This window comes from Coturnix japonica, chromosome 4 (assembly GCF_054131305.1).
Source record: "Coturnix japonica strain WE chromosome 4, WE-NBRP24, whole genome shotgun sequence".
Lineage (NCBI taxonomy): Eukaryota > Metazoa > Chordata > Aves > Galliformes > Phasianidae > Coturnix > Coturnix japonica.
In genome coordinates, this window is record NC_140666.1 from 59,386,276 (window position 1) to 59,401,330 (window position 15,055).

General features: G+C 37.3%; 1 protein-coding gene and 1 long non-coding RNA gene across 55 annotated transcripts in view; one reads left to right on the top strand and one right to left on the bottom strand.

Moving 5' to 3' along the window:
- The window catches only part of LOC107313592 (uncharacterized), a 79,215-nt gene that overhangs the window by 36,580 nt on the left and 27,580 nt on the right, over positions 1-15,055 (top strand). For 2 of the 5 annotated variants that reach the window (XR_014945928.1, XR_014945931.1), the window contains one exon: positions 8,184-8,274. The exons of 2 other annotated variants lie outside the window; for them this stretch is intronic. This is a non-coding gene — a long non-coding RNA (uncharacterized LOC107313592). Of the gene's footprint in view, positions 1-8,183; positions 8,275-10,360; positions 10,422-12,526; positions 12,725-15,055 lie in introns of those variants that run through there. One more of the 5 variants, XR_014945929.1, reaches the window with a different exon arrangement.
- The window catches only part of ANK2 (ankyrin 2), a 315,505-nt gene that overhangs the window by 16,242 nt on the left and 284,208 nt on the right, over positions 1-15,055 (bottom strand). For 39 of the 50 annotated variants that reach the window (XM_085546969.1, XM_085546992.1, XM_085546991.1 and 36 more), the window contains 5 exons: positions 13,421-13,546; positions 11,370-11,492; positions 10,321-10,353; positions 8,495-8,516; positions 494-6,235 (listed from right to left, as the gene is read on the bottom strand). In XM_085546969.1, coding sequence (XP_085403095.1) covers positions 494-6,235; positions 8,495-8,516; positions 10,321-10,353; positions 11,370-11,492; positions 13,421-13,546 — 6,046 coding nt within the window. The remainder of the gene's footprint in view (positions 1-493; positions 6,236-8,494; positions 8,517-10,320; positions 10,354-11,369; positions 11,493-13,420; positions 13,547-15,055) is intronic. The other 11 variants (XM_085547004.1, XM_085547003.1, XM_085547002.1 and 8 more) reach the window with 2 other exon arrangements.

Genomic DNA, 15,055 nt, shown 5'->3' on the forward strand with positions numbered 1-15,055 from the left:
TTGATTATTCTAAATTTCCCTAGATTTCTTTGGGTAAAAATCCAAAAGAAAGTGGATTTGTCATCCTAGTTTCAATCAATGCCTGAATTTTCATTATTAATAACAGAAGGTCAGAATAGAGCCAGGGAAAGCCAAAAGTCAAAGTATATGTGACCAAAATGTTGGTTTAATGGTAAATATGTGTCTTTTGAAGTGTTTTTATTTGTTAAAATAACACTTCCCATAAGCATTCATGACTTGCAATCTTGAGATTATTTCACAAACAAGAAAAATACAGACACAATACAAAATAACAAACACAGCTAATAGGGGTAAAACAAACAAACAAAAGCACAACTAAACATCAAAAGCTTAAAAGAAAATGCCACATACTTTATACACACATTTGTACAAACTTACAGACACACACACACACACACCAAAGAAAAAAAAAAAAAAAAAAATTTCATTTATGACATGCGTCGCACAGGGAATCCCAGTCGTTGGCAAATACCTTCAGTATGGTCATGGATATTGTCATCAGGTATACGTTCAATCTGAGTCTCTACAGACTCATCCCAAATAGGTCTGGTGTCAAAGATGTCTTCAGGAACTGACTGCTGAGTCTCAATGGATGGCACGTTTTCAATAACTGAAACTTCTAGGGCACTACTGCTTTCATCATCTGAAACTAATTCTTGTTCTCTTTCTGATTGTGTAAGTCTTTCCACTAACTTAGAAGCTTCATCACTAATTTCTTCAAAGAATTCTATGGAGTTTTTATACATGTCAAAAAAATGTTCCTTACTTTCTTTTGTAGGACTAAAAGCACTGTGGGAGGCTGTAGTGCTCCTGCTTTTAACTGGTACCCGTGATGAAAATACCTTGGGTCTTGCTGTTGTTGCCTCATCTGAGTCTAGCTCGACCTCTAACTCTCTCTCCCTCTCCAAGGACTCTGCTTCTGCCTCTGCATAACTCCTAGCTTTTATAGAACGTTTGGTCTTTGGGTCCATGGCAATACTTGCATCAGATTCAGATTTACTTCGGCTGTCTTGTTTTGTAGGTAGTTTGCTTGTCATGTCAAGAGCTTTGGATGACTCTAGCTTGTGGACAGATGTGTCTATGGATGTGTATTGTTGTTCAGCTCTTTGGAAAGCTGATTTGACAGGAATTTTAGACTTTGGTTTTGCTTGGTCATCTTTTCCTTCGCACTGCAGACTGTCTAGGAAGCCATCAGTGGGAAGGTTCTCATTTTCTGATTGTTGCAACGATTGTGATGCAGCAGCAGCTGTTCTTACAGGGATTTTGGATTTGCTTTCACAAGAAGGCACTCTCTCCATTAAAGCAGTAGGGATTTCTATCACAGATCTCTGTTCCTCTGGTGAGGAGTCCGGGGACTCATCATCCTTTTCAGAACAAACAAATCTAGTGACTTTGGAAAATTCTAACTCATCTTCTACCATGGACTGCTCAGGAGAGATGGGGAAAGGCACCTGACTGCTATCAACTATGTCAGTCTCCACTACGAAGAGGGATTCAGCTTCAGAGGCAGCAGTTTCGTTCTTTGGTGATTTTGAAGAAGCTGAAATACCCATTTTAATTGGAATTCTGGATTTAAGCTCTGCTTTTGCAGTGCCTATGCTGACACCTTCACCAGTCATTTCTTCTGATTTATCACAAGGCTCAGATGGAGAGGGCGAACGATTCAGTGTATCTTTTCCTTGTATATCCAGGTCCTCTGATTCTGAAAGTGGAAATGGATCTGTTGAGCTCTCCAGCTTAGAAGATTCTGCCTCTGCTGCTTCCTTCATTTCCTCACATAAAGAAACTTCTTCCTGAGGCTGCTGCCCCATTTGGAAGAAATGAAAACTTTCATCTGGATAGTTTCTTTTGGTCATGTCAATAGCTCCACTTCTAGTCATTTCAAACAACTTTCCTTCCTGAAAAAGAAAAGGATTTTGTTCACTAAGTGGTGTCCCTTCTTCAGTGGGTGTTCTGGCTGGTGTTGTATCAGGTGTTGTGCCTTGCGATCGCCTGTCTACCATCAACCCAAATATCTTTTGTTCCTCTTCTTTTACCCGAGCTTCAAAAGCTTCATCATCTTCACGTATGTCACTCCACGTGTCAGAATCTATGTCAGTTTTGGTAATAACAACTTGACTGATAAATTTCTCTGTTTCTTGTCCTATATCCTTAAGGGCAGATTCAGCTAACTTTGTGGAATCTGATGTTGAAGACCCTGGTGAGATTATCTGAAATATGTCCTCTGTTTTAAGTTCTGTTTCCATATGTACTTCCTCCGAAGACTGATACTCACTACCTGTGCCTCTACTAAGCAAAGCTTTGCCACTCTGTTCTTTTGTTTCCTCAACAGAATAGTCTTCCCTAGATAGCAGGCTTTGACCAGTGCCTGCCTTACTTTCACCACCATCAGTAAAAAAATGTTCAGAAGATACGTTTTCATAAGGGCTTACTATATGAGGAGCTCTACTTTCAGCAGCATCCATTATATAACTTTCATGTTCCACTGTTTCAGTGGCAAGGGATGAATACTCTGACAAGGGTTCCTCAGCACAAATATCTCTCTGAGGTGTTTTAAAATCTGCATCTACTTTTGCAAAATCAGATTGTTCAATGGAATCATCTTCAGTCAGTTTGCCGGCTTGTGGTACAGAGAACTCAGTGGTACCATGTTCACAAGAACCATCATCTACTTTCTCAGACACCATTCCCTTAGCAGTGAGAGCTGTGTGTGTTAAAAGAACGGTGCTTTTGATACTGTTTTCATTGGTATCATCTTGGTGTAGCGGTGAAGACTCGATGTGAACTTCTTTCTGAGAACAGTCACCAATGGAATGACACAGAGTACCCTCACATTCTGTCACTGGGGCATTAGGACTAACCATCTCACTATCATCTGTACTATCACATTTTGATTCCTCAGTTTCTGCTGATACACAACCGTCAGAATGACAAATGCCTGATTTTCTCGTGGAAGCCTTACAGCTGCCTCCAAGGATACACGGTTCATCTCTGTCATCTTCTGCTGGTTTATCCTGGTCTGCTGTGACTGCACCTATCCTGGAAGAACACTGTTTTGAATTAATGGGTTGAAAACCTGCTTCTTCGGGGCTAGAACTGGAGTCGATACTAGATGGTAATGGTGAAGGTGGTTGCACTCTGATCACAGGTTCCATTAAGAGACCTGAATCGGCTCCTTTTTTAAGCTGGGTCAATTCTGGCTCACTTTCTGAAGAAGAACTTTTTCTAGATTCAGCTGAAGACATCACCACTGTGGGTATATCTTTTTCTTCTACAGGTTTTGACTTTGGTTCTCCAGTTTCACATGCAACTTCTGATTCAGCAACTAGAGAATATTCATCTTGCTTACAATCCTTTTTGTAATCTCGTTTCTGCTTTGCTTCTTGCTCTAATTCATCAAACGTTTTGACTTTGGTCACCATTTTAAACATCTCCTCTTCAGGGGTAAATCTTTTCTTTGGTTCACTTTCTGATTCATCCTCTGGTTCTTCACTGACTTCAGGGATCACGGCTGACTTTGGTATATTTGACAGTGCCTGTGAGTCTGCTGTTTTAGGTGTGATTTCATAGCTAATTTCTTCAGAACTGGGAGTTTCAGGTGAAAGAGGGCTTTTCCCTGAACTCTCCATGAGAGATGTCTGCTCTAGACTGTCATCATCAGCACTTCCCTCAGGGTCACGGAGAATCCTTGAGCGCACTGTTGCCAGCTCTGGGCAAGTTTCTCCTTTGCCAAGAACAGGCTGAAGAGGACCCTGCCCCAAAATACCAGCTTTCACTTTTTGTTCTACAGGACTACTTTCAAGGGAATCACGGCAAGGAGATTCTTTCATAGGACTGGGCTCCAAAGAATCAGGCGTTTTATGTGACGAATTATCTTCTAGCACTGGGCTTGCTTCCAGTGAGTCTTTATGACTTATAGCCAAAGAGTCATCTGCAACTGGGCTAAAGCTTTCACTATCATGGCTAGCAAGTGAAAGTTCCAGTTTTTGGGGACTTCTAACCACCACACGGCGTTCACAGGTTATATCTTTCTCTTTCTCTAAAGCAGTGTCATGTGTTTCAGAAGATTTAGTTAAATGTGAAGTGGTTCTGGATTCTTTATCCCTGCTAATATCTTTCATAGTGGAAGCTGAGCTACTTTCTTTAAGGTTATCAGCCTCTTCTTCAGAGGCTGTAGGTACAAGCTCTTCTGATACATGGTCAGAATGAGACTCACTAGTCTCAGTAATACCTTTTTCCTTCTCCTTTGGTGAGAGTTCCTTCGGAGAACATGTTTCTGCTGTTGTGTGTACTCTAGCTGTTCCTTCTGCTTCTTCAATTTGCCCATCAGTTTTCTTTGGTGAGAAAGACAGGCTTTCAGGGCTTGTTTCTGGAGTTTCTGCCAGACCCTCGTGTTTGTAACTTTCCTCAGAACTGATCTGAGGAGTTCCATCAAGCAGGCTACCTGGAGAATCAGCCACGCCTTCATGTTTAAGGCTCTCTGAGCTCCCATCAAAAGCAGCACTTTGCAGAGAAAGAGCAGGAAGGAATCCATCTTTTACATACTCGGCAGGGAAAGCAACGTTGAAGGGACTGGTCAGTACTTGCTCCAAGTTAATCTCACCTTCCTCTGTCACTGAAAGATGTCGGAATTGTTGGTATTTGTCATTATCCTCAAGTTCTTCTTTAATGACATCGGAAAAATCTGTTGAGGTTTTCCTGTCAGGGCTGATCTGAAAGTCTGTATCGCCTTGGTCATCAGAAGTCTTGTCCTTTACAACTGCTGCATCTTTGGTACTTTCCTCAGCAAATACTGGAGCGGGACGTTCAGCTGCTGTTTTTTTGCTGCTCTGCTGTTTTACTTGGTCTTTGCCTGCACTTTTCTTGATAGTATCAACAGTGGACACTTGCGTTCTTCCTTTCTTTGGCTGTGACTCTTTCTCTGCTTTTAAAACTGTGCTCTGCTTGTCCTTCTGTTTGTCTGTCTTGTGGCTTGATACTCGCTTTGTTTCACTTTGTGAAGAAACTGTTTTTCTTCGTGTTGTTTCCTTCTCGGGGGGTTGTTGCTTTTGTTTGACAGACTTGTGTTCAAACAGTCCAGAAACATTCTTGGATGGGTCTTGACCTGACTGGAAGGCTTTCATCAGCTCACGAACTGACATGGTCTCTTCAAGCCTTTCTGTCTTAGAAGAAGGTGAAACAGGAGGCTGTACTTTGTGTGCAACTGGTTTTTTGACGGGTACTGTTTTTTTAGATGCCTTTTCAGCAGTGGCTTCTCTTGTTTGAATTCTGACAGGTAGTTTTGAGCGTATTTTTTGTTCATCTTCCACTCGTTTCTGAAGGGCTTTAACCTTATCTTTTATTGAGCCAATAGGAGTTTCCTCTATGACAGGTGATACAGCTTTAGCCTCAGGAGCAGCTCCTGGTGTTAAGCCATGTTCCTCATTTGGAGGCTCACCTGAACTGGTCTTCACTAGTCCTGGTTTTTGTTCACTGCTGTGCATCTTGCCTTCCTTTTGTTTGTGCTTGTCTTTTAACTTTGTTCTGACTGGCTTTTTAATTTCTAAGGCTGGCTTATGTTGTTCTTGTGGGCTTTGTGTTTCAGTTGGTGGAGACTCTCGTCCTTCTTTTTCAGAGTCCCTGCTTATTACTACAGCTTCAAATCTCTCTTCTACTATGTCTTCTTGTAAAGCTTGTGGCTGTACCTCATGAAGAGAAACATATTTATTTAAATCCTCAGTAAGGTAATCTACCATTCCTGTCATGTCTTTCTTTTCTATCTCTGTTGTCTCTTTGTCTGTTCTAACTTCTACACAGATTGGTTCAGTGACTTCTACAGGAGCATTTCTTCTGGCCTCTTCAATTTCTTCATCACTGACAATGACCCACTCTTCTTCTACAAACTCCTGTCTGGAAAGAGTCTTTTGCAAAGCACGTTCTTCTCTAGTATATGATCCACCTCTAAGAATTTCATTCACTTTTTCTAAGTCTTCTTTCACCCTTTCAACTATCTCAAAAGGCTCTCCTGGCTCCTCTTCAGTGGCTTTTCCAAGATCTTTCACTTTAATAGAGCCTGATTTATCAGAAGGGTCAGTTGTCAAGATGGCAGTCATTTTGATCAAATCTTGTTTCATCTCAGAAACTTCAGACAGTAAGTCTGGACTGGCTAGTACAGGGACTTCATTAACCAGGTGGCTTTTCAGGATAGATGTTTCTGTAGATTCTGTCTCATCATCTTTGATGCGAATGAAAAACATTGAAAGTAAAATGGAAATCAAAAATAGAGATTGGAAAACGTAATCAGGACTAAAAATGACAGTCTTTGGTTGCAGTGGTAGGAAGATCTACAAAATGGGCCGGGAATGGTGGATCCACAAGATTTGAGGGTACGAGAGCAAAGCAAAGCTAACGGGAATAAAAACAAAACAAAACCCAAACAAAACAAAAACTGAAAAGGAAAATGGCAGGAAATAACTTGCTTAACTTTACCAATATAGCACAGCCACACATACATTACCAAAGCTGGAACAAACAAAATCAGGACACCATTAAAGAAAAGCATAAAATAAAACCAACCACTAACAACAAAATTCAAAATTAAAAACAGAAGAAACACAGTGAAGTTACACAAAGAGAGGCATCTCAAGATTGTTCAGATGTTACAAATCAATGTTCAAATAAAAATAAACAAGAAAAGAGGGGGAAAGTATTAGAACTGATTGAAAGTCGATTTCCTCTAAGAGAAAGCCAGTGTTAGCAAACTGTCAGAATAACATTCAGTTAACATGTTTTATTTGTTTATTATTATTTTTTAGTTAATGATCAAAATTAGTAGCTATAAATAATTCTGCAGTAATCTAAAATATGATCAAATATGTTGATATCTGAATCAGCTGCAAACCGGCATTTCATCAAAGGGGATTTCACACCTAAACAATGAAACAAACATCATTTGGTTTTAAGAGGCATGGTCCTTTCCTTGGAACATCCTCATTGACAACTAATGAATTGACTGAGGAAGGAGAAGACAGAAGAAAAGGAGAGAGGAAAAAAACTGTGAATCAACTTAGAAGTGATTTCAGAGTTTTTTAAAAAAACAATGTAATGTATGGCAACCAAAAATCAGACAGTCACGCTAGACACATACATACAGTTTATGTAAGGCAAGTTATTTCCATGCAAAGCAAAGGTGTTGCAAATGCTTGTGTATGTAGCTTCAGTTAAATAAATAATTAAAAAAAACAAACAAACAAACAAACAATAGCTTTAAAAATAAGCTTATAAATTAAAGATACGTGAAAGTATATTATGAAATATACTGTGGTGAAATATTTATTTAACCTGTACAACCAATAAACAGTAAATTGAATGTGGGTTGCAAATAAAAATATAGGCAATGCCTAATGATCTGCATTTCTTTGAAATGACCCAACAGTCCTAGGGTAACTGAAACTCCATTCTGCAAGTTTGTACTGTGGCATGCACTTTCCACCTTGAGAAAACTGGAATTCCTGCTGTAAATATTAATGAAGTAGAGCAGAAATCACATATTGCTAATGTTTTAAATCATTATGTGTGCAATTTCCAACCAGGCTGTTAGCTGTTTTTGTCAGCCTGATGTCTTTTTGTTTTCTAGCTGAAGAATTTCACCTTTAGAAAAAAGAAGGTCATAGCAGAATGGTTATCTACTTGATCTTGGTGACCCTGGTGCTGTTGTCTTTCTAATTAGAACATGCACATACTATGTCAAACAGCAAAATGCAAAGTAGAATAAAGGCAAGAAATTGCACTTTAAACTGCAAACAAGACAGTCACTGTTTTCTCAAATCATTTGAAAAATTAATTAGACACGCTCTTCAATTTGAATATAGATTTGTTTAATTTATGTCTTCATTAAAAGAGATCTTTGGCAGTGTGAATGACTCACCCTCAGTATCTAATAATAATGGCCTAATTCTGTATATACAAAGGGCTGTACCAAGTTTAGCTTTCAGTCATATATTTCACCACAGTAAAGGGTGGGAAGGGAGGGTTAAACAGCCTGATTACTTTTGGCAGTATCACTTTTTTGCATGCTTATATTTCATAAGCTTAATGAAATATATTACTAATATATTAATATAATAAATTACTAATTGTGTTTCATTAAAAATGATACTGTCATTTATCTCAAATGGTAACAGTGTGTATCAACAAATGGACAAGAGAATGGAAGGATGAGCATTCATACAGGCAAAATAGCAATAGCAGGATCACTAGGGATGTCAAAGGAAAGTAAGTATCTAGATAGACTTACTTGTTAATTTACACATTAAAATGCATTTAATTGGGTATCTGCTTTGATATTATATTGCTTTCTGTTACGTTTTAAATGTATCGATGCTATTAGCAATAGCAGTTAAAGTTTAACTCACTTCCATGCTTAACTGTATTCTTTACCGTCTTTCATACAAGCTACATTATAATATTTTTAAAAGTAAAAAGAAATTCTTACTTTTTTCTGAAGTCATCTCAACCTGGAAGGGAAGAAAAAGAAAAAAGGAAAAAAAAAAAAAAAAGGAAGATGTAAAGGTCGCAATATAGTAAACGTATACAAAGTCACCAGTGATGTAATACTGAAGTGAAGTAATACACTTAGTGTATTAGCTTAGCACTTTGTTTCCTCTACAAGACTCGTTCGTGGTGATAGTACGACTGAAAACTAAGCTTTGCTGTAGTGCTGATACACCTGGGGCTAAAGCCTCCAAGCCATTCTTTAGTTGAGTGTTGAAAATACCTGCTTTCATTCAAAAGCATTCATAATAAATGTAAATGCAATATATTTTCTAAAGTATGTTACTAATTCTTGTTTTTCCAGAAATGGAAAATGAATGTAGGTAAATCACTGTTCGACATATGTGGTCATACATGTCTTGTAATCACTTAGGCTGATGTCTTTAAACTTCACATTTAGGGTAGTTTAATTTTCCTTACTTGAAGTCCATTGCAATTAATCTGGAATTATGTCACAACAACATTTGGGGACTTCACTGGAAATCCATAAACAGCATTATGGAGGTTAAAAGAATTAGTTTCATTCTTTCAAGATGAAACTGAATGATCATCTGATAATAAATTTTTTTGTTCCTAATATATATATAATGGCAATTAGCTTCTGATAGGAGACAGGTATTAGATGAAACGAGGAAGTTACAGATCTACAGCTATTAATGTTTTTCCAAAAATACTTAGCTCTTGCTTGAATGCATTTATTAAAAATCTGAGCTTGTTTTCATTTGACAGTGCCTGTATTTCAGCACTAGAATAGTACTGATATTTACTTTTCGTAATTATAATAGAAAACTGCAGTCCATGCAACAAAACTTCTGAACTCTGTTCTGCAGTTAATTGCATAGAAAGACTTTCAGAAGCAGACTAGTCTTACAGTGCTGCCACTTCTTGTTTGCAACAGCTGAACATCCTTAAAAATGTAGGGATGCTTTTCCTTATGTTATTCATTCATGACGGGGTCAGACCATAAGAAACATTTGTAACTGCCAGAACACAGCTGGCAAAGCTGGCAGCTGCTCATATTTCTCCATTAAGATGCAATTGAGTTTACATTAAAAAAGAAGACTATGCATTTTACTTTGGGTAAATTTCCTTGTAACTTCTGGGTTAACAATGAATCTGTGCTAGACCTTGTTATCCAGTTCATATACCTGTAAGATCCAGTCTGTTGATGTTATAAATGGACAAGATTCTTGAGCTACAGCCCTTTCAGTTATACATGCAATGCATATAATTCCAATGTGGTTGCAGGTTCCCCGCAACAAAGAACTGACTGATGGAGATAGTTGTGTTTAGGTCTGTCTCTCTGCCTCCACTAGAAGAAGCCTGTTCAATCTGTACATATGGCGTATTAATAAAATGTATGCTATATCAGTCATCCTCTGGCTCTAACTATCTCAGATAAGTCTGACAGCAACTCTACATTATTAATGTAGAGTTAACAGAAAATTAATCCCACTTTTGTTGTTGTTGTTGTTGAGGAGAATATCCACTAAATAAATCCACCTACATGATGCTCTTCAGAAGGATAATTTTTATATACTTCAGTTAAGAAATTTCTTTGAAGGGAAAACGTACTACCAAGCATTTGTGTAATCAGTGTAAAACTTTAATTTTAATTTGGGGAAAGTAAGACTTGGTAAATTCCAAAGTGTGACTGTGAAAGATGCTTTTAAGATCCACACAGATTTAATCTCCCAAGGTGCACCTATTAGTTGTATTTTAACAGTAAGCACAAGCAATGACATGTACCCAGTATAGCAACATTACCTCTTCTTCTTGTTCTTGATCTGATTCTGAATCCTTTCAGTTCCAAAATGCCATGCAGAAAGCAGAAAACAGAGCAGGCAAAGGGCAGAATTGTTAGAAAGGTAAGAAAAAAAAAATACTTCTGGCAACATGTAAACATTTCTGATAACATTAGCATTTAGAAGAAGACTATGCAGTAAGTTTATGCAACGGATTTCATGGGTGAAAAGTGGCAATGTGAAACAAAGTGCTATAGGACCCAGCAGAATGCAAAAAAAAGGTGCCTCTTGGCGTTATACTTAATGATGCTTATTTGTCTTGAAACTTGACATTTATGCATGAATTCACACCTATAAGCTGAAGTGAATAAATATTTCAAGTGTTTAAGAAGTTACTCATTTAAATTGAAAATAGCTTGAGCCACATTATTTGTAAATCATACAAAAAAGCTATAATACAATTATATTGCATGGTAAAAATACAGAGAAAGCAAACACAATAAAAAACACCAACACCATTTTGGTCAGACAGTCTGAGATGTTTCTAAAAAGCAGGCTGGTCCTAAACTGACAAATAGTAAAAAGTAACCTACTTATCACGTGATGGCAATAAACTAACTTTTCAGAAAGAAACAAGTGTTTCTTAGTATCTGTTCTCCACCAAACAGAAACCAAAGGCACTCAATGTCATTTCAGCTGGTCCAGAGCCTGTTATTTATAAATGGTAACTTACGATAGACTTTTCATCTCCTAACTGTTATAACAATACTCTGAAGAATACAATCCTGTGAACAGTACTCTGACCTGTCTGCAGGTTCTTGACAGCTTAGATCAGATGAGATGTAAGAAGAAAATTTGGTGTCAAAATCAGCGTGATGTTAAAATAAATATAGGAAAATATTTCTGGCACTGCCATAACATTTGAACCAAGAAACTGACAGCCCTTGTACCGTGTCTTTATTCTTCTTTAAATTACATGATTACAAAGCTTTAACAGCATTTTGCCCTCTTACTTCTGCTTCAGTCATGATACAACGCTGATTACAATATACTAGTATAATTTCACAGTACCTTTGTGTAAACAGGTAAAGTGATGTTTAAATTACATATGGCTTGATGAACAAGACCTCTTGTGGATTTTGGCTCCTTCATGAATGATAATCGCCCACAGGGTTCTTGAGTGGTATCTCGCACCTGGTGGAACAAACATGCAGAAAATTAATTAACAGTTTTGGTTTGACTTGAATTAATTTCTGGTTTGAAATGCTCACAACACTTCAAATAATTCAGAAGAAACAGGATAGAGAAAGTTCATGTACACAGGAATAATATATTCTGTGTGTTTTTTCTCCTATTTATTTGTAAATATACATGTAAATGTATTTGTGTTAAAGCTGTCTATCATTGTCTTAAAAGAACAAAGATATTCTGGTATGGTTAGGCTTCTGTGATAACTTATACCTGCTGTTCACTGAAATAGTCCCCAGACTTCATGGTAGACAGACTCATTTATTTTCTACTAAAATACTAAATAAACCAAGTCAATCTTCCCCATGTTTGTGCCGATACCAGCAATAAGTCTTTGCTCAGAATTTCGGTGTTACATATTAAGTTTGTTCATTTGCCTGCTCTTTGGCTGAGGGGCTGTACAACAGCAAGAGATTACACTTGAACATTATATTCTGCAACATGCTTTCTCAAATCCACTGGTGAATTTTGTTCTTACAGTGAAGAAGTTTGCTGGAATACACTGTGACTGTTACAAGCTGCAACTGATACTACAGCACATCATATTTTGAATTGTGCAGTGAATCAGAAAAATGTGATTCACAGCTGTTAGCAGGAACAACCTCAGCACTTAGGAGAATGGTGAAGTGCTTTTACCTTTTATATGAAATGTCAAGAGGATTAAACACAATGTCGCAAGAGAAAAAGCAGAAAGCATTACCTCATACAGTTTTCCAAGCTGACAAAACTGATACAACTAGATAAGTGTGCATTATTTTATCAGACTGAAAACACTAGATACAAAGCCACATGTGCTGCCATAGAGTAGTAAACTACAACAAGCTTTAAAATGCTACTCAGAAGGAGAGAGTTTAGAAGTTGTTAAGTAGCACAGAGTGGATTTAATTAAGGATGGATTGGGCTGACTTTGTCCAGTTTTTTGAAGTTTCCATTCCTAACGTATCTCTCTAAAACTATTCTACTTAATGACTCTGTTGCAGCCAGACTGAGCCAGCAGAAGAAAAACGCAGTTTGCTGGAAAAGGCACTTGAATCTCTCTGTCCAAAAGAGGAGGCAGAAGCATGGCTTCACACCTGCTCCCTGCAGATCTCATGAAAGCAAAGGAACTCTGTGGTCTGTGGTTTTTGCATCACTGGCATTTGTATCTGGACCCAAAATATTGGTTCATTTGGTTTGAACTTTTTGTTTGGTTGTTTTAGTTTTTGTTTTGTAGACTTTGAGTAAAAGATTTTACAACAGTATAGCATACTATGTGCTACAGGAACACAATTAAATGATGGTTCAAAATTAATTCACTTTTCCTTTGTCCTCAAAAACACAGTAAAATACCTAAGAAAGACCCACTGTTTTCTTACAGAACTTCCAAGCAGGTTTTTTATTGCTACTGAAGAGAGTATCATAGCTAAAGAACGACTGCATCTCCCTTTCCAGTCACAACTGTTTTTACATACACATAGTGTGACAGTCAAAGTGGGACAGATTTTTGTCAATTCTTACATCTTTGGAATTTCTTTTTTTCTTCTGCAATGTACCAAACCCTAAGACAGAAAATCAAACACGACTAACTCAGTCAAAGCTTTAGACTGTACGTAGAGAGCAGGTATCACAGAGCTACCATTTCAATGTCTGACAGAATACTACTGCCACACAAAAGCTGAGACTCAGACAATTGTCTGTAAAGCCAAAGTTTAGGGAACTTCAAGTACCTATTTCCACGCATCTGGAAGGCTCTGTCTACTCAAGTTAACGTTTAATCCACTATGAGAAATCTGGACTGTTCAATCTGTTAGCTTATCACAAATTCCCAATTAGGCAAAAATAAAATGAAATTATATATATGTATATATAACCAATAGTTCATATTATAACATTACCTTAACAAATAGAGGAAGTCTATTTTCTTTGAAGGCAAAAAAGCTGAATATATGATGTTGTCCACTCTTAGTCAGTGGTACCAAATTGCCAAAACAGTCAACATAGATGGGTTTTCCTTCTAATACCTATTGGAAATGAACAAGAAACAAGGTAACAATCACAGTCCTGAAGTTAGGATACTTCAGCCTAGTTCTATGTTAGTTGTTTAGATCAATTTCTTAAATTCCTAAGGCTCAACCTGTCAGAGTATTTGCAAGGTTTGTTATGTACAGTCACCACATTTCAGATTATTAATTGTTAGGTACAGTCACCACATTTCATTTTATTAAATTCTAACTGGAATATTTCATCAATTCAGTAACACTAGTGTGACACCAAATGGCCAGATATGCATTCAGTGTCATAAATCTGTGCAAATTCTCAGTTTCTACTTTATTGGTATTTTTAATTGGATCTAATTTTAGCACAGTTTGCTAATATGAGCTTGCGACAATGAGGAACCCTTTTCTTCAGCACTCAAACAAACAGTCCCAGATGTGAAAAATAAGATAAACCTGTCTGAATATCATGAAATTTCTGAGCACATTCCTAAACAATGCAAGAACTTTCTAAATTAAATTATAACCTATGAGTTTAATCTATTGGCAAGCCTGTTGCAGCACACAAAGTCACTGTGAACTGGTAGATCATATTCATTTTGACTGGATTTGTGAAAGCCAAGAGCTTTTGAAAATCAGGCCTCTAGCAAATAACTCTCTAAAATGCCCATATATTGATGCTGAGTACGTCTTTGGATTGCTCTTTGTGTGGCCCCTCCACATGTTTAAATCTCATTTTAACAGTTTTGGAGCCATTTCCTGCAAACTGACAGTACATCAATACCTCATCATTACTTTCCAGAAATTCAGCCTTGTCATTCAGTTTTATGAGCCTATATTTTATCTAGCTGCTCTGCACAACTAACGCTTGTTTTGTAAAGGTGGAGTTCAGCCATGAAAAAAGAGATGATACTAAGCAGAAAAATATGCCATGAATGCAGTAAATGTGTTTTCAATTTCTTATTTTTTCTGAGGAAGCTGAAAGAGTCAGGAAAATAAAACCAAATCAGCATTTTAACAGGCAGTTTGTTGGATTGCACATTAGAAAAACCTTCACTTTTCAGGATAATAAATGAATCTTCTAATATTTGTTAACAAATACGCTGTTGACTGCTTTTTCGGTTACTAATACATATTTATGGAGTTACTGGCAGCTGGCTCTTACCTATCGTTTTTGCTGTCTACCATTTTCACAAGACCCTGTTAGTATCAGCTTCAGGAAGCATAACTGTTCAACAAATAACACCACCTGAAATCTCACCTTTACTTAGATATTGCCTCTGAAAAAAAAAAAAAAGAAAAAAAACAAAAAAACCCACAAAACCCTATAATAATAACTAACTGAGAAATTGAGTCTCCTGGCAGCTTGTTACAGAGCTAATGAAAACTTACTTATGCAATCAATGTGGATCATCACAGAAATGACCACTATGTACTCAGGGCTACTGAGCTACCTGAGGCAAAAAGTCAATTCACATCTATCATCTCATTGTTGAAGTAACTATTATAGGTCTTAGGTTTTGCATAAACCCTAAC